Genomic DNA, 19078 nt, shown 5'->3' with positions numbered 1-19078 from the left:
CGCTTCTTACAAGTGCCAAAATATTAATTACAAGTTCCTCCTGAGGTTTGTACGCAACATTACTGATGCTTTAACTTCTCGGACGCTGATGCTTTATTTGTCATTTCGAATAGCTGCGTTCAAAAGGTACATACTACGCACCATACGTTGAATTGTCTTGTTCCGGTGCGGATACAGGGTTGCCTGTTAGACGCAAGCGGTCCATGTGTTCCATATATATATATATATATATATATATATATATATATATATATATATATATATATATATATATATATATATATATATATATATATGGTCCAAACGGTCCATATATATATATAATAACTTGAGTACTCCCCAGTTGAAAAATACAACATGAATTCCTGTCGCAACGGCGTAGTGTTCTGAATTCACAACAGAAATGTTCTCTTGCAACAACCATGCAGAGTTCTGTAGTCACAACAACAGCTTTCTGTCGTGACAGCGACTGTGACGTTACGACAGCAATTCTGACGTCTCAACAGAAACATTGAGTCGCGACAGCCAAGAGTTCAGAAGTCGCAACAGAAACGTTCTGTCGCGACAACAAGCGTTCATGAAGTCGCAACAACTTCCTATCGCAATAGCGATTCTGACGTCGCAACGGGAACTCCCTGTCGGGTCTACACTTATTCTCGCCTGGCGTTAGAAATGTGCCGCTTTCTGTCGCAGCGACATATGTTCTGACGCCACGACACAGGCGCTTTCCGTCGCGACGCTTTAAAATTGTATGTCAGTTTCGCCTCAGTGGTGTACACTGTAATTTTCTCTTGCATGGCATTAAATCGTGCTTCACTGAAGCCGGCAATACTGATAGCACTGACACCGGTAATAAAGTCAACGTAGCCAACTCTTATAATTTTGCCGTGAAAACGAGGCACCAGCAACGCCCTACCAGCCTCCTCAATATCGGCCGCTGGTCAAATTACACCATCGGCGGGAATGGCTGCGTATCCGTTTTGTTTTATTTGGTAAAATGGGGTACAAAGGCTTGTGGACTTACATGTGCCGTTACACTGACATATTAGTTATTTTCCCAGAAATATGGCATAAGCTTTTGCCGAAAAATACACCAGAAAATACACCCAGCCGAAAAATACACCAGACTGGTTCACATGTTTTTTATCATTTACACTCGAGTGGGTTCTCAGAGACGGGTCTGGTGTTTCTGGTGTGCCCGTCCTGTGTGCACGGTGATCCTGGTCTTATGTATCTGGTGTGACCGTGCCGGCGTGTATGGTGAGCCCGGACTGGTGTGCTTGGTGTACCTGGCCTGGTACTTTCGAGGTGTTCGACGTGTTTGGTGTGCTTGGCTGGTGCTTTCTCTATCCTGGTGTGGTCTCCCTGGGACCATACTGGTACATTCTGATGTGTTCGACAAATTTTAGCTTGCATCGATTATCTATACATCATTAGTTTCATGCTGCAGAAGGCACATTTACGAGGTTAACAATTATTTTACATTTATTCTGTAGATTGCAAGTTGCTGTAATATCAGAGGCGAAAGAGCAGTGCAAACATTTACATGGTACACAAGATGAAAATAGATTTTGCTTTGAATATATGAGCATGAAGTAACTTAGGTGCGCCAAATTTCCTTGCACGTACTCTGCTGCCCTAGCAACTACCTAATTTGTCAAGTCAGTATGCTATAAATGAGCTGCGTAGCTTTCTATTTCTAACTAAATGCTTTCTCAGCTTGATACCCATAAAGAGAGAATTGGCTTCATACAAAAAAAAGCACACGAGTGTAGAATGCTTCATCGGCTCTGCGGGGGATGATCCCCTCAGTCCAGCGGCCTTAGCTGCCCTTTTCACTCAGTTGACCGGGTTGAGCTGGTACGTCGAGCCGGAGCTGGTTAGCGCTGCCTCCCATTGCTGAGTGGCAATGGAACCTGGAAGTTGTGTGGAAGCCACGGCCAGTAAACAGACAGTTGCATCCTGTGATGCTTCTCAGAGACACAGTACAGCCTGAAATATACAAGCAATTGTACGCCTCATTACACATTCTTCATGACATCAATAAAACTTGTTTCCATGTAATAAAGTTACCCCATTACCAGTTTTCTGTTATTAAGTACTAGTAACAAAACGAAGTCTGCCTAAATTGGCGACAAATGTAACCTGGAAGAGCAGGTAAGCTAGCTGGAAAACTGAAGGTGCTACACGAAAATTGTATGCCTTACGTATGTGTGAAAGACAACTTTAAAGTGAATAAAAGCAATAGAAGTTTCTTTGAGCCGACGTAGAGTATTTCAGCTTTGTTAAGGGCAGAAAGAAGTAAAGTTTGTGCTAGCCAGCCCGAAAACCTCTCCTAGTACTCGCCCCTGACCACCCTCTATGCAATTGGTGAGAGCCAAAATACAGGTTTTACCTCTACACCACTCAGCTTGTGCTATGAGGCTATCATTACATAAACCGTCAATAGAAAGTAAATACGTTCGAGCATGCTTTATGGGAAGGCAGAAGGGTAGTACATTATGCTTATACTGTAAGTGACATAAATGGCAAAATCTTCTAGCTCAAAGAAATATTTCGAGTTTATCAGCACTGACTGACAAGTAGCGAGAAAGTTGGTGACATTGCATGTTTAACATTTGAGTGCAGGATAATGGACAGAAGGGAGACCAGATGACAGAAAAGCTATCAATTCCACATTTATTTTGCTGGAAGGAGAAAAGAAAATATTTACAATGCATATGCTCTTCTACAGCAGAGTTCTCTCAAAAAGAGAGCGCAAGTTGCAATACAATAATACAAAAAGTGTAACCATGTGTGCATAATAAAACAGAATAAATGAGCACGGAATTCTTGCTAGTCGATGTCATCCAGAGAGTATTCCTATTTGTCATGGAATGATAATCTGGTATTTCTCGCTGATTTTGTTGGTCAATCGGTTGCCGCAAGTGAACAGACCAGATGAATAATAGAAATCTGGGGTGCAGCATCACTCGTGTCAGAGCATCACCAAGTGACAAAAGTATACTTACCCCTTGAATGAATAATGCTGCTCTCTTGGGTGCGTGTTGAGGGACCAGCCAATCTGCCCCATGTACATTTGACCAAATATGAATATGATCAAAGGAATAGACTACACTACTCCTGACGCACAGCAGTCAAATTTGTTGGCATCTCTAACTTAGCAAGCATCCCTTGCCTGGATGCCTTTTCCAATTCACTAGTGTGCCAATTTTGCACACATATTTCCAGCAAAAAATAATGTAGGCAGTATATACACGAGTCCACTAGTGAACTTAAAAAGGTGAGCAGGGAAGCGAGCTTAGCTTGCTTACAGATATCAGCAAATGTGTTCAGAGTTTGTCAGAGGAAGTTTACTATATTAGGCAGTGCCTTTGTACTAGAAATTGCACCTCCCCACTGAAAAAAACTTCTGGACTATATATTCACATGTCTTGTGCTAATGAAATTTTTATTTGTTCCATCAAAATATTCAGTTAGCAGTGGTCTTCTATGGTCTCCCTCGCTTCCCTGCATAAATTTTGTCCGGGAAAAATATATGAACTGACCTGCAAACTCAAAGGGACGTTACAAGTTTCACCTGGAGCATATGGTTAGTGTTAAGGAGCCGCACAAACATGGTGATAGGCGTGTGTTCGTATACTGTATAGGTGCAAGCAAGCTTCGACATTTCCACAATACTCCAGCTCTCCCAAGGTTACAGTGCTTAAGCACTACAGAAGTGTAAGTGTACCACAACAAAAACAAGAATGCAAACAAGCCATGGATTTGGCTTCAGCAGACACAACATAGGCTGTCTCGTATAGCTGAAACACAGAAAACTTGCAATACATATTGCAACCCAACCTAAAACCATAAGAGTTGCAGTGCATATGATGGTTCTTCTAGGCACAAGTATTTTTGTGAAAATAGGTTTAAGATTGCATATTCTACTTTCAATTTATCGGCCCAGTCACAGAAGCCTCACTGATAGCATCCCAATTGGGGCTTGCTGATAGAACCAATTCTGACCTGAACAGTGCTAAGCAGAATGAATAGAAGACTGCTCACAGTGCACAACAAATACATAGGATGAAACAACATATGCAAAGTAGTACACATTAGTAGTAATTTTTGAAAGGTGTAGAATTAGGGCCACTGCCAAGCGGTGTGTTTTACGAGGTGCTGTTGAAATGAAATTTATTTGATGAGCAACACTGCAATCACCAGCAAACGCCTTAGCAAGAGCAAGGACACAATTAAACACTATGGAAGAAAATGTGTGCTTCTTTAGTGATAGATCTACCAGGTAACTAAGTGAGAGATTCCTGTACTGACTTGAAGTGAAAAAATAATTTTACTGGACAGACTTGCAACTACTACAATGTCCACTTGCACGAATGAGGATGATACGTTGCAAAGAAACAGAAAAGAAAGTAATTCAAGCCTACTAGAAAACACCTCACTACTGTAATAACAGCAGCACAGTGAATACGGACCTTCGTGTAAAATTTCAAGGAATTCCTCCTCACCAAATATGTATTTGCCAGTGGCAGTTGTGTCATAATTGTGTCATTCTTATTAAACAACGGCAAAACCGCTGTACGCTTAGACCTGTGACATATTTTCCCCATGCAATTTGCATACTTACATGAGCATTCAGTAAAAACAGAAAAAAAATTCTTCAATACAAGCTGTAACACAGAAAAGAACTTCTAAACAGAAAAACCTTCAAGAAGTGATATTATGTATATAGGGCACACAGCAAAGATAAAAGTAACTCGCAGTCAAGCATTTGATGCAATAAAATATAGTAAGCATCATGACATGTTAGATATACTTCTCTGGAGAACTCCATATTGTGGGCATAACGTCTAAGAAGAAAAACAAGGAGCAAGTTCAATAAAGTTGCATATATATTTTGCCCACTTAGTAAGGTGTGTTATGAATATGCCTGTAAGCTTATCCGTGAATGATTGCTATACTCTCCTTTTTGGAACCTGTACTATTCACACATACCTGAGCCGACCATCCAGGTTATGCACCATGCTGCTGAATTTCTGGGGGCTCTTCCGTTATGTGGACACCGTTGTGCGTGACGGCCTCGGCAGTACAAAAGAAGATGTGTGTTAACTTATGGCAGCGGCACTTGAAGCTGTCACATTATAAACACATGCAAGGAGCACCTAAAATAGTTATGAAAACATTGTTTACATTTGTTCAGGGTCGCAAAAGAGCACAAGGTAGAAGTCACTGATGAAAGTAATGACAATAGGAACCTTCATCACATAAAAGTTTCACCTACACACAGCAACTGCACATTACAAAAGAATGTTTCTTTACGTAATAATTCTTTTTTTTCATGACAGCTTAATGAACTCGCCGCTATCAAGTTTAGTAACATGAAACTTTAGTAACATGAAACTGTTGTCTTAAAAAGTAAGATATAATAGTAGCAATCTGTGAATGCTCACATTTTTTCACCGAAATCTGCTCGTATACCGAAAACGTTGTAAGCGGAGATCATGTATAACGTCTAAGCATTCATAAGCGAAGAAACATCATTGCACAAATAATCGGAAAAAAGGCAGATGCGTCTTCGCTACGCAACTTCACCAGAAAAGCGGGAGTCTGCTCACAGACGCACATTACGAACACGATTACTTCCGAATGTAATCTCTGCCACCGGAAAAAAATGCTATCAGTATTTTCAATTTCGCTCTAAGGCAATAAAATTGCTCGTGCGGCACAGGTTACACCCGTGTCGTCCGCAATTATTTTCGTGTCGGTGTGTTGAATGCGCGCCGGTTGCGCTCCGTTTGTCTGTACCTTATGTGTTTATCATGGGACCCACGAATCTCTTCAGTGTGAATGTGTCCCATGTGTTGTGCTCCACAAGTGTGCGGCGGTGTTCGATGTGTTTGTAGCCAACTGATGCAGCGCATTTCCGCGAGCAGACGCACCGGTAACACACAGTTTTCTTTTTTCGTAATTATCTTTGAGAGTTACCTGCATCTGCGCTAAAATTACCACAACGCGTTTCCATGACGTTGCATTGTGAATGTGTAATTTTGTGTCTTGTTTGCCTTCCTCAATGAGTGTCCGTTTGAAGATTGTCCTGCTTGATAGTACAAATGTCTGTGATGTGGCCGAATAATTCCGGCTCTTTATTCCTTGAGAATAGCAGCGAGTAGTAATTTTACAAGGGCTTAGCAATCCAACTCTGCACATCGAGCTACAAAGCAAAATAAGTACATTTGTTCCAGTACGTGAATCTTACAATCATGTTTCGGTATGTCAGCAAGTTCTGAGTGCTGAGGGCTTCGCAGAATGTAAAAGGTAAATGTAGTTTTTACTCATCTGAAGCAGTGTGTGCCACTTCTTCATATCATTTGTTCCAAGTAAAATATTTTCTAGGGCGCACAGCTGACTTTTTAGGTTAAAAGATACTTTGAAATACTATTGAACATTAGGCGCTGCAATGTTTCAACATAAAACCAGGAGTATTATATATTGAGCCTTGTGTAGTTCCTCCATACAAGTATCTATATGAATATACAAAGTATCATTCTTCCATTGCACGCAGTTTGTAAGTCATCGATCAAAAAATGACTTAAGCCTGTGATGCAAGGCTATGATTCCACACAATCTTGCTGGCTCTGCCACTAAATTATCGTGTATGCGAGATGCATATAAGCATTTATTTGGACAATGTCACAGAACGCGGCATGAGCAGCAATCTGCTCGCTAGGAGGTAACCTTCTATGTCGTACTTCTGCTAAAGTTACAGATTTACTGAGCGAACATGTGTGGTTTTTTGTGTTACACATTTGCCAAGCCATCTGTAATCACAGTGTTTGTGTTAAGTAAATATCAGTCCTTTCTCTCGTTCATTTTGCAGAATCGTTATCACGTTCTCACATAGTGTTTAATTTATTATAAGGCAAGAAAAAGCAAGCATTATGAAGGCCGAATGCTAGGTATGAGTATCGGCTTTCAGCACATCACTGGAGAGTGGTGTTATGAAAGATAGAAACAGAAGCTTTTCGTGCCTTCTTACTAAGTATAGGATTGGTACACATTCATTAGTCATTACACTCAAATAACCTTGCAGCTACTTTTTTCCCAAGCTTCAGATCAGCCAACCATGAGCAGCCAGGATACCTCTATTCAAAGTAGTAATGAACAGGTTATACAGGCTCCTTCTAGAACTAGCGATGAAGATAGAGGGCCTTTCTTGACATGAAATGGGTAAAAGCGGCCGGAGAAGAACTACCATTCCGTTTAAACAAAGATGGAGGAGACATATTGCTTCAAAAACAAGCGGCCCTTTATAATACAGGTCTATTGACTTCATAGGTCCCAGGGCACAGGAGAATGCAAACATTTTACTAATCCACAAAAAAAGAAAAAGGTAAAGAATTAAAAAATACATGCCCATTAGCTTACTTTCAATATTATACAAAATATTCACGAAGATAAGCTCCAGTGGAATCACAGAGACATAGAGACTCTTTATTAGAACAACACAGAATTTAGCCGTGGCGTATACAACCGCTGGCATGCTACTCTGTATAGGGATGGGGAATGGGATTAAAGGATTCCACAGGAGAGTGGGAGAAAAAGAGAGTAAAAATAAATATGAAAAGTACAAGTGGACCTGATGCTAATAATTACAGGTGACATGGCGGGTAAATTTAGGCTTTTGTAAATTAAATGTGCAATCTTTAAAGCTTTCCTATTAACCAATTTCTGACAGGTATTTGAACAATAAATCCAAAATCCGCCACTGTGTTGAAGGGCCGGGGCATTGTACCTAAGATGCTTGGTAATATCAACGGTTCGTGGCAAATCATGCGCACTTGTTGCTCAAAAAATTGTGTCTCGTCGCACTACGTGGGACATTCTAGTAATGTTTGTTGAATTGTCTCTAAGTTGCCACAGTTATCACAGTAGGGGTTAGTGGTACGCCCTTTCTGGCACAGATAATTGTTCGTGTATGCCATGTTCAGCGAAGACGATGGTACAATGTCTCTAAGTGTCGACGAAGTGGTCGGGCAATTTTCAGTCTCATTTCGGGGTCAATGTAACGCAGGAAGTTATCTTCGTGAAACGGCAGATTCCAGATACGGTGTTTTTCTTGATCGGCATATGTGCTTACTAAGTTTGAAGCGTCGGGTTTTATAAAATATTTCCGTCTGAAATTGCGGTCTTGGAGTCCATTTCGGGCAGCTCCATCCGCTTTTTCATTTCCCGAAATGCCGGCTTAGCCAGGTATCCACTGCAACTTGATGCAATGCCCAGCAATCTTAGCCTTGTGGTGAAGGTAAGCAATGTAAAATGCTGCAGGTTGATTTTTGCAACGCTTGTGCCTGTTCCACATAGTTTGTAGTGCTGCTTTTGAATCCGTGAAAATCGCCAGTGTCTTTGGCGGCTACGTACACAAAGGCCTCCTTAACGCCACATAGCTCTGCTGAACTAGATGATGCCGCTCGCTCAAGAGGAAACGAGAATCGTTGCCTTGTAGAGGGAAGAAAAAGTCCGCACGATGAGCGATGTGGAGTTATAGAGCCATCTGTTAAAATGTGCGCTGAGGTTGCGTATTCGCTGTGCATATTTTCCAAACCCATCTGGTAAGTCATGCTTGAGGAATTTTCTTTTTCGCAGTGATTCCAAGGATATATGGCAGAATTTCCAGCGCGGACAGTGTCTATTGTGAACTGTTTCGCGGCATAATTTGTGGCGCGTGAGTAGGAATCAAAATAGATATGCTACCGACGGCCTTTCCAAAGCTGGATGTAGCACGGGTTCTAGAAATATCTTTTATAATGTGAGTGTTCGTATGAATGACGTGGCGAAGGTGAATCCAAAGCTTCGCCTGAGAGGATAGCACTTCAAGGGGCAGGCATGCAGCTTCTGCTACAGTTCCTGAGCGAGATTACCTCTGCGGAAGGCCAAGACATACGCGAAGGCACTTGTTCCGTGCTGGCTCAAGTTTTCTCTTGCTTGTGGGAGACATTCTGTGCAGGATCGGGAGGTAATATCATTGCGTTCTGTTGACGTAGGCCCTAAGGAGGAGCACCATTGATCGACAGTTGCTGCCCCACTGTGATTCGGCTAAAAATTGGAATACGTGAGACGCCGAGGAAGCCTTCACACTCCCTTTTTTCACTTGAGGCGACCATGTGAGGTTCCTATCGAAAGTCACTCCAAGAAACCTTTGCGCTTTGATGCATGGAAGGGTAAGACCACCCAACGTTAGCGGGTATTTTTCCACACACCTCCCCGTTAAATGGAATCAGGACAACATTGGACATTAGTCAACCATGTGAAACGGCAGGATTCAGGAAGGGATACGCTACAATGGATCACATCCATCTCATCAATAAGGTAATCCATAAACCCGATGAGTACAAACAGCCTCTTTGTGCGGCGTTCACAGATTACGAGGCATTACCTGATTAAAGGCATTACGTGATCAAGGTGTACGAAACGCTTACGCAAATACCTTGGAAAATACCTACAGCGAATCCACAGCTTCCATAATTCTCCAAAATTAAAACATGAAGATAGCAATAAAGAAAGGGGTCAGACAAGGAGACACAATCTCTCCAATGCTATTCACTGCGTGCTTAGACGAAGTATTCAAGCTATTAAACTGGAAAGCCATCGGAGCAAGCATCAACGGTGAATATCTCAGCAACCTTCACTTTGCAGGTGACATTGTCGTGTTCAGCAACATTGGGGACGAGTTACAACAAATGTTTGAGGACCTTAACAGGGAGAGTGTAAGAGTAGGGTTGAAGAATAATATGCAGAAGAAAATGATAATCATACCTTATTTTGTTATAGCGCAAGCTTGACAAGGACAAAAGAAGGTACATCAGACACACACAGCGCTGATGTGCCTTCTTTTGTCCTTGTCAAGCTTGAGCTATAACAAAATAAGATATGGCCTACCAACAAGCCCCTATTGCTATCCTCATGCTAATCATGTATAGCCGAGCAAGAGAACAAAAGTTCAGGATCGCCAGTCAGCCTCTAGAGTCTGAGTACCTTTACCTAGGTCAATTATAGCAAATTCCGATCATGAGAAGGAAATTCGCAGAAGAATAAAATTGGGTTGGAGTGCATTCGGCAGGCATTGTCAGATCCTGGCATGAAGCTACCTTCATCATTAAAAAGGAAGGTGTACAATCAGTGCATTCTACCGGTGCTGACTTATGGGGCAGAGACTCGGAAACTGAAATGGAAGCTCAAAAACAAGTTAAGGACCACGCAAACAGCGGTTGAACGAATAATGTTAGGCGTAACTTATAAGACAGGAAAAGAGCGACGTGGATCAGAGAGAAAGCAAATATAGCTGATATTCTAATTGACATTAAGAGAAAGGAATGTAGCAGGGCAGGTACTGCAATTCGTAAGTTAGATAACGATTGAACAATTAGGGTTGCAGAAGGGGTGCCAAGAGAGAGGAAGCGCAGTCGAGGATGGCAGAAATCTATATGGAGTGGTGAAATTAAGAAATTCGCAGGCGCTTGCTGGAATTGGTTGGCGCAGCACAGGGGTAATTGGAGATCGCAGGGAGAGGCCTTTGTACTGCAGTGGACATAAAGTAGGCTAATGATGATGATATTGCGAAGATACATTAGGAAGAACTCGGGAGAAATATTTTTTGCAATTTCTATGGGCAGTAGCTGTCGTGTGTAATGTGGTCCTCTGCAAGTTGTTGGGAGCGAGAGACAGTTTTTGTTAAGTGATGCCTGGTTGCCCGGATAATCTCGTTTTGCTCTCGCAACGATGCCCTGATGTTCACATCTAGGCGCCTTGATAACGGCTCTGTCTTTTCTATGAAGGTCACTTGAAGGCCGCCGACAACGGGAGCTGAAAGTATGTCGTGCTCACTACACGGTGTGCTCCCTCCTGAAGCTGACAGAGTAACCGACGAGAGGGGCACTGGAGAGCACTTCGCGTGCTTGCGCGAGCTATTGTTGATCGCACCTGGACGCACCATTATAGTGTGCCACAGTCGAAATTTGGGAGGTGGTTAACGTACTTGTGACAAAAGCAATTTGCAACACTCGTTAAGGCGAACTGCCCTAGCACAAATTGCCTTCGTCACTGCGGACGGCCTAGTCCATGGGTTGGCGTATTTAAGCCTTTATCTGGCGTAGGTGCGAGAAAATGCGCTGACGGATTATATTAGCTTCAGGGTAAAGTGCTAGTTTATCTTGTCTAGATATATTGCTTAAATAATTTTTTTTTGCTGTGAGCTGCAGCCAAATATGGAATATTTCTCAAGCTTCTATAAAGCCGCAGGGCATGCCTACTTGCTATCTCGACGAACGGATAAGTTGTTCAATCAACCGCTATAGCTTTAGCTGTTACGAAAAATTTTATAAACAGCCACATGGTGCCTGCGACTAAACTGCAGCCAAGTTGTCATGTGTAAAGTAGGTGTCAATCAACATAACGTGCTTCCTTTACTTGTCTTATTAGCCTAATCAGCTCATTGAAACGGGCAAATTTTATGTAGGTATCCTTGGTTCGCTGAAAGAAAAAGCTTCCCCTATGGACATCATATTTACTCGTGGTACAGGCATGCTAACTGTGTAGCAATTTTATATCATGTCAACGAGCAGTAAAACGACTACATTGATGTTTCGGTTCTAGTGCAGATACCTTGTTCACAAAAAGATAAATGGAAGATGGTCGCCACTAGAAAAGCTTATTTACGCTTGGGTATGTGACCAAGTCAATTCGCATAGATGAGGCGAATATTTTCTTTCACCCGTTCCATTGACATAACGTACCCGTACGGGCTTCGAGACGTCAATTTCGTCGTTTCACTAGATTACTAGATAGACGATTTACGACAAACTGATAATTAAATCAGACTTGGTTACTAGGCGGCGTGTCTAGATACACTCCAATAGAAGACTGCCCAGCTTTCTCTTAAAACTAAGAGAAATGGGGAACTTCATTCTAAAGAGAATATTTCTGCACGCTGCCTTCCCACCTGCAATGTGTAGACGATTCGACCTGATTCAACGCTTTTCCTTTGAGCGCCACGAGACATTTTCGTGATGCTTTTGGTGGTGATATGTACCCATGCCATTAGGTTATGATGTCGGGTAAGTCCCGATTGCAGTAAGTGCTATTTGTAACAGATAATTACGTCGAAAATAGGCGAACATTTCTTAATATTTTTTTTTTGCAGGGTGACGCGGTGGATTTGGTGAAATGCATGCGGAAAAAAGAAAGCTTCAATAGTCAACTCTTCGCTGTTTCCGCAACCATGAAAGGTCGCTGGTACACACCCAAACTGGACCATTCAGGTTATGCAGGTTGGGGCGAGTACTCTGTGTTCAAACCGTGCAAGCGCTTCGAAGGATACGGGATTCCCCAACTGGTGAGCGCCATTATATAAAGCTAGGCGATGTACCTTATACTACATTTAGAAGACTTGTTAATGCAATTTAGGTGTTGACTGGCCAAGAAACATAGAAAATAGTCACTGTTGAGCTGCAGTGGAAATTTCACGTAGAGCTTGTATATAGCAGTGAGAAATGATATCAAACCTACGAAATTGGGGAACAGAAGAAGCTCCCGGTGAGGCTTTTACAAAGATTATCATTCTAGTCCATGTTCCCAAGACCAAATGGTGACAACTACAGGGGCAGGTAATTGAATTGAATACTTGGGTACTACGTGTAAAAACCACGATTTCATCATTAGGCACGCCTTAGTGGTGTCTCCTGTCTAATTTTTACCACCAGGCAATCTTTAACATGTTTCTAATGCACGGGGCGTTCTTGCATTTTGCCCCCGCCGAAATGTGGCCGCCAAGGCCAGCCTTTGATGCCGCGACATCGTGCTACCGCAGCAGATAGGGGGCATGGAAGACAGACGAAAAGGGACGTTCGTTTGTAGCCCCGCAGAACACTACAATCACATTTTTCGAGCGTCTGCATTCTTATGACAAATTAGATAATATCATGCGAGTTGGCCTATCCACGGTTAAGGCAACGTAAAAAAAAAAATTGACGTGCAATCGCAACAGCAAACTCTTTACATGTAGGTTAAATTTGTACTCTTTGGGAGATATTTACGGACGCGAATACCCGGATTGCGGATGTGTTTGAGGCAAATCCGTCAAGCACAAGCTAAATCTAACACAGAAAGCATAACACGGCTTTTCTGCGTTTTCTATGACGATGATGCGTAAAAAATATAGGCCAAAGTGTAAAAATCAAGAGTATAAGGCGAAAACATTTCTAGGCTCCTGGTGAAGTTTGCGTCAGCGCACCTGAAAACCGGAGTGTCCGCCGAAGCGTCATTACGCCCTATGAAGACAGATTAAAGAATGAAAAATGATTCAAAGTGACAGTTAGTGAATAATAACGTTATAATTAGATCGGTAGAGGTTAATAATGACTTGTAATGACTAGTAATGAGTTTGAAATGTCAAATTTGTCTAACGAGAACTTGTAACGACTAGAATTCATTACAAGTGATAAAATATGCTTCGTAATTAGCAGTACTGACTAATCATCATTTGTAATGACTACTAATGACTACGAAATGACCAATACGTCGAACGACGGCTTGTATGACCAGAATTGATTACAAATGACGAAAAATTCTTACTAGTGAGCAGCAATGACTGATAATCACTGAAATGACCTTAATGACTAAAAATGGCTATGAAATAACCAATATGAAGAGAAAGAGAAGAGGCAGAGAGAAGGAGGCGAATGATAACCGGAGTAAGAGTAGGCTTTCGCCGTTCACCTCTTACGAGAAATCTTGAAAGAACCTGAAATTTTTTTAAAATTCCAGCGCATATGTCCCGGTGTTGTAAAACCTGTGTAGGTGAGAATGATACCTATAGAGTGTATTCTTGCCAACAATTCCCGTAATATTGCTGGATTGCATGGACATCATAATAGCAGTAAAAACTCTATTTTACTTTTGGGTAATAGGGCACGAGTGGAGGAAAACCCCTAGTCCAGGCCTCCACTTGCCTGAGCGGCTCGCTGGGCATTGTCCAGCAGAGCAACTTGGCTCTCCCGATCCTTGCTCGCAAGCTAAACCTCGTATTGCTTTTCAAATGGGTTTCTTCATAACAAGGTTTAGTTAACTTCCGGTGGCCTTAGTGGCCACCTCCAGGTTACGTAAGATGCCTTTCCCAACACCACGGACATGTGTTCGGATATTCCGTCGGATGTCCGTTGGATATTCCGTCGGATGAGTCCCTAGTCTGCCTTAGTTCAAGTATAGAGTGTAGCCGGCTGAATTTTTGCCTTTCTTTGTGCCTCCAGGATGTCGCGTGGCCTGATCGGAGGTTCTTCGCAAACCTTGATCGGCGCTCATATTCCGCAAGCTACAAGATACGTTTTCGCATATTCCTCAAGCTATACCATCTGCCCTCTCGTTACCCTCTAGCCCCGCGTGTGCAGGTCACCAGGTGATCGCTTGATTTTGTTGCATGCATGTTCCAAGAATTTTCGATACAGTTCCCGCCATGTATTGATGGCAAGCTGATTGCGAGTCGGATATGACTAGTTCAATTGGTTTGGTGTTCGGCATCTCGGATGGCCAAGGCTATGGCTGCCGATTCTTCCGTGCAGACCGATACCATTTGTAATGTTGTTGTGAGCGTGCTGTTTGGATTTATAGCTTTGATTTGTTTGGATTTATTTTTTGTGGATACGCTGCACACGCCTGTATAGTACGTGTCCCAGTTGCCTCCGAAATTATTTTGTGACGCTCTAGCCCTGGCATCGCGTCTGCCCGTATGATTTTTCGCACTCATGTTTTGGGAATGGGAGATGCTATAATGTGTTCTCTTACCTTACCTTGTTCTTAGAAGTGTCTGCACTCCGGAGTGTTGCGGTCTTAGGGGATAGCGTACCCTTTGTAGTAGGGCTTTGCCTTGTTCTAATGAGTTTAGCCTTTCTCGCTGCGTGAGTATCATGGATGTTATCACGGTTTGTTCAAGCGTGTTGTGTATTGCCTGGTCTTGGAGTTTTTCAGTGCTTGTATTGCGTAGTAGTTATAGTGCTACTTTGTATGCTGCAAGTATTCAGGCATTTAACTGCATTATTTCTTTTTTGTGCGAGTTTGTGCAACGGGAGCCCGTAGGTTACGCGACTGATGAGAAATGCCTGCACTACCCTTGTGGTTTCTTCTTCCGTAAAACCTTTCTTATTTCTGGTCATCCGGTGGCTCATGCACGCCACGCTTATGTTTGTTTTCCTTAGGTCAGGCAAGGTGTGATCTGTTTTGCCGTTCTCCCGCATCCATTGACCTAGTATGCTTAGTCTTTGCACCTCCTTGATGGACCAGCCACTTAGGTGTGCTCTCAATGTGTTCGTTGCTGTTTTCTCGAGTATGGGGCTCTGACTTTGACGAATTCGGACTTTTCTTGTGAGGATTTCATGTCTGCTTCTTTAGTAAATCTCTCTACTTTTGACATGGCTATTTGCAAGGAGTCCTGCTTGTTTCCATATGAGCCTCTATGTGCCCAGATCATCATATAATCGGCGCAAATTGCTTCTCCCAGGACATTTGCTTCCCCTAGTTAAATAGCTAGCTTCCTCATTCCTATGTTGAAGAGTAGTGGGGGGAGTATCGAACCCTGAGAGTGCCTCTGTCTGCCATTCTAAAACGTTTTGACCTGGTCAAACCCAGACTTATTGTTGCCATTCTATTGGTGAGGGAAGAGTGTATATATTGGTGTACTTTCTCTCTGCATCGAATTTTCTCGATTTGTTCCAGGATGAGGCTCTGTGATATTCTGTCAAGCTCTTTTTTTTTATTTCTAGCGCTAGGACGGACTCGTCGCTTAAATTTGGTGAGATTAGTGCTTCCGCTTCTAATAGGAGAAACACGTCTCGCGCTGAGATGTGTGGTCGAAACCCGAACATGGAATCCGGGAATAGCCTGTGACTTCCTATGCGGTTGCTTAATCTTGTTTGTGCTACTTTCTCAAACAGCTCTTCTGTGCACGAAGTAAGTGAGATGGGTTAAAAATTCGGTAGGTTTCTGGGTTTTCCTGGTTCGTTGGATTAATATGATGTTTGCGTCTTTCCACTCTTTTGGTACTTCACCTCCCTCCATTCAGACGTGTTTGTTGAAAAATTTGGGTCCTGGGTGAGGGTATTGAGATTCAGGTTAAGGATCATTGCATTTGTGATTGAATCGGGTCTGGGCGCCGTGTTTTTCTTAAACGACTGGGCGGCTGCGTACACCTCAGATACCGTTATAGACTCGGCTTATACCTGATTTGGCGGCCCTTCATAGTTGGTTTTGAGGTACCATTGGTTCGTTGCTGTGCCAACGTAGATTTCTTTTAAGTTTTACTGCTAGCTGAGTGTTTGTTCCCGCCAATTCGCTCTCTAGCAGTTTAAGCGTTGTGTTTGTGGCTGTTTTCGTAGTGGCGGGATCCATCATGCTACTAAGGCGAAGGATTGCCTACGCCTTCTTCGCATGTAGTTTCCCCTGCATCGAGTCGCAGAACTATTTACAGTTGTTATTGCATAAGCTCTGAGCACACTGACTCACTTTCTGCGCTATCCCTGCGATGCGTATTGTAGTCTTCTGTTGTGGGTTTCTCTTTTCCATCTTAGTTAGACTGCATCGAGCTTCCCATAAGTACAAGAGACGCCTGTCCAGTGCCGGTGTTTCGGTTGTGATTCTTGCCTTTCTTGTTGTTTCGCAATGTATGTCCTAATGTATAGGGCCCAGGATGTCGCATTTTCCTCTCCATGTAGTCGGTCCCGTTGTGCCCTAAAGGCCGTCCAATCCGTTATCATGCCGGAGCCTGTAGTCCTCCCTAATTTCGGGGAGTTTATTGCTAATGGTATTATGTTTTGATCGCTGCCTGAATTTTGTTCTGTTTTTGTCCGCATGAGTAGGTTGGGGTCGTTGGAGAACGTTAGCTCAGGTGTCGTATCTAGTGCTACGCTATTGCGCGTGCGAGTGGGCATTCCTGCGCCTGTTAATAATTCCAGACCCCTTTGTACTGTTGACTCCAATAGTGTCTTCCCTTTACGTGTGTCGTTCGGGTAATTCCAGTGCGAGTGTTGTGCATTAAAGTCCCCTAGTATCATAATTCTGTCTACCCCCAAAGCTTCCTCCCTCGTAAAATCCACGAGGCGACTGAAGTCTACTGGCATCTGCCTGGGCGGATTGTAAGCGGTCCTTATAACTTTTTTTGCTTTGTTTCTTTTGTATGGCCCTATCGTGATTATCTGATGTTGTATCTCGCAGACAGGGATGTGCTTATTAGATAGCGCAACATCGTATTTTGGCAAAACTAGCGATTTTCGGGAAAACGGGGTTCCAATGAACGTCGTAAACGCGGAGCTTCGGTATTCTACTGCCAATTTTTTTTGATGCAGATAATGTCTGGCGCTATTAGTGCCGACTCTATCTATTGAGTTGGAAAGCATGTTTGTTTTTCAGTGTGCGGCTGTTCCATTGTCGCAGCTCGAGGTTTTCAGGTAAGCTGTTTCCATAACTAGGCATGATTGGCGGCTTCGCTATCCGTCGTCTCCAGAGCTTTGGGACGGCGGGTCGCAGCCCCGGCGCTGTCGTTAGTTTTCTTGCTGGTGGCTTTTTTCGGTAATTGATCGATTCGTGTATCGCTCGCTTCAGTGTACATATTTGTGTGAGCAGAAGCAGGATCTGTTGTGTTATTTCGACAAGCTGTTTGCTATTGCCGGTTGGTTCCGCCTCACCCGGGGTTTTTGTTATTGGTCTGGCCGTGGCTACCTCTGGTTTTGACATTGTTTCAGAGCGGCCAGCTCCTGCGTAATCTCGGCCACGCTAGCTTTTAGAAGGTGGTTTTCTGCAATTATTTTTTGATATTGCTTCGGAATAGTATTTACGATGGAAAGAGGCAAGGAGGGTGAAGACGACGACGACGATGATTAGAGGCTAGAGCGGTCTGTTGCCTCTGGGCCAAGTGCGGCGTATTTCCTTGCAAGTATACTTGTAAATAGCTTTTCGTCTGCGTCTTCCTACGCAACATATCTGGTGGAGGTGGACGTTCCCTGTAACTAGTCAGGGAGCTTCGCAGTGGATGGTACATCGAGCGTTGCTTCATGGCACACGGCGACGACAACTAGACTCCACCGGCTCCGACACCTGCTCCCACTTCGACGACCTACATCACTCTCCCCGCTCCCCGTGATCCTGGCGTATTCTCGGGCAAAGATGGGGAAGACGTCGAGGACGGCATCAGCCTTTACTAACTCGTCAGCCGTAATAACCGGTGGGACCCTGCTATCATTCTCGCCAACGTAGTCTTTTACCTCGGTGGCACACCTCGAGTTTGGTTTTGGACGCGCGAAGATGAGCTCACCAGTTGGGATTCGCTTAAGCAAAAGCTCCAGGACTTGTTCGGCAACCCCTAGGGTCACCAACTTGCCGCGCAGAAGGCGTTATACAGCCGTGTGCAGATGTCCACGGAGCCCTACGTCACGTACATTCAGGACGCCTTGGCTCTGTGTCGCAAAGTTGACGCACATATGACTGAGTCCGACGAGGTTTCCCACATCCTCAAAGGCATTGCCGATGACGCCTTCAACTTGCTCGTTTTCAACAACGTCGCGACGGTGGAGGCAGTTATAAAAGAGTGCCGCCGCCTGGAACCTGCTAAAAGCCGACGTATCGACCAGCAGTTTGCCCGTCTGCTTAACACCCCAGCGACATCTTCCTGTGCCGACGCTCCTCGTCCCAACGACACTGGTGATGCTACCAGAAGCGTCTGGCGTAAGATCGAGGCCGCCTATCCGGCTGCCTTGGATTCCAGTCCCTCCAACGCACCTGCAGTTACGGTTTCCCTAATCCAGGCAGTTGTCCGCCACGAGTTCGCCAACATTGGTCTTCACACCATCTGCACGGCCCATCGCCATTATAGCGACCCGGCTTCTTCGATTCCGCCCCGCCCTGCACCTTGTTACCCCACGTTTCAGCAACCCGTCTCAATGGCGCACTGCTGACGACAAGCCCATTCGTTTTCACTGCCATCGAATCGGGCATATTCCTCGGCACTGTCGCAGTCGCTGGAGTTCCCCGAACCGGTGTA

At 43.8% G+C, this 19078-nt stretch overlaps 1 protein-coding gene across 6 annotated transcripts in view; it reads left to right on the top strand.

Annotated features, from left to right (window-relative positions):
- Positions 1-19078, top strand: part of LOC135921763 (uncharacterized) — a 238070-nt gene that overhangs the window by 157295 nt on the left and 61697 nt on the right. For all 6 annotated transcript variants that reach the window (XM_070523495.1, XM_065456063.2, XM_065456062.2 and 3 more), the window contains one exon: positions 12200-12391. In XM_070523495.1, the coding sequence (XP_070379596.1) occupies positions 12200-12391 (192 nt within the window). The remainder of the gene's footprint in view (positions 1-12199; positions 12392-19078) is intronic.

Source organism: Dermacentor albipictus, chromosome 8 (assembly GCF_038994185.2).
Source record: "Dermacentor albipictus isolate Rhodes 1998 colony chromosome 8, USDA_Dalb.pri_finalv2, whole genome shotgun sequence".
Lineage (NCBI taxonomy): Eukaryota > Metazoa > Arthropoda > Arachnida > Ixodida > Ixodidae > Dermacentor > Dermacentor albipictus.
Note: the sequence above shows the minus strand (reverse complement) of the source record. Positions and strands in the feature narration are given on the sequence as shown.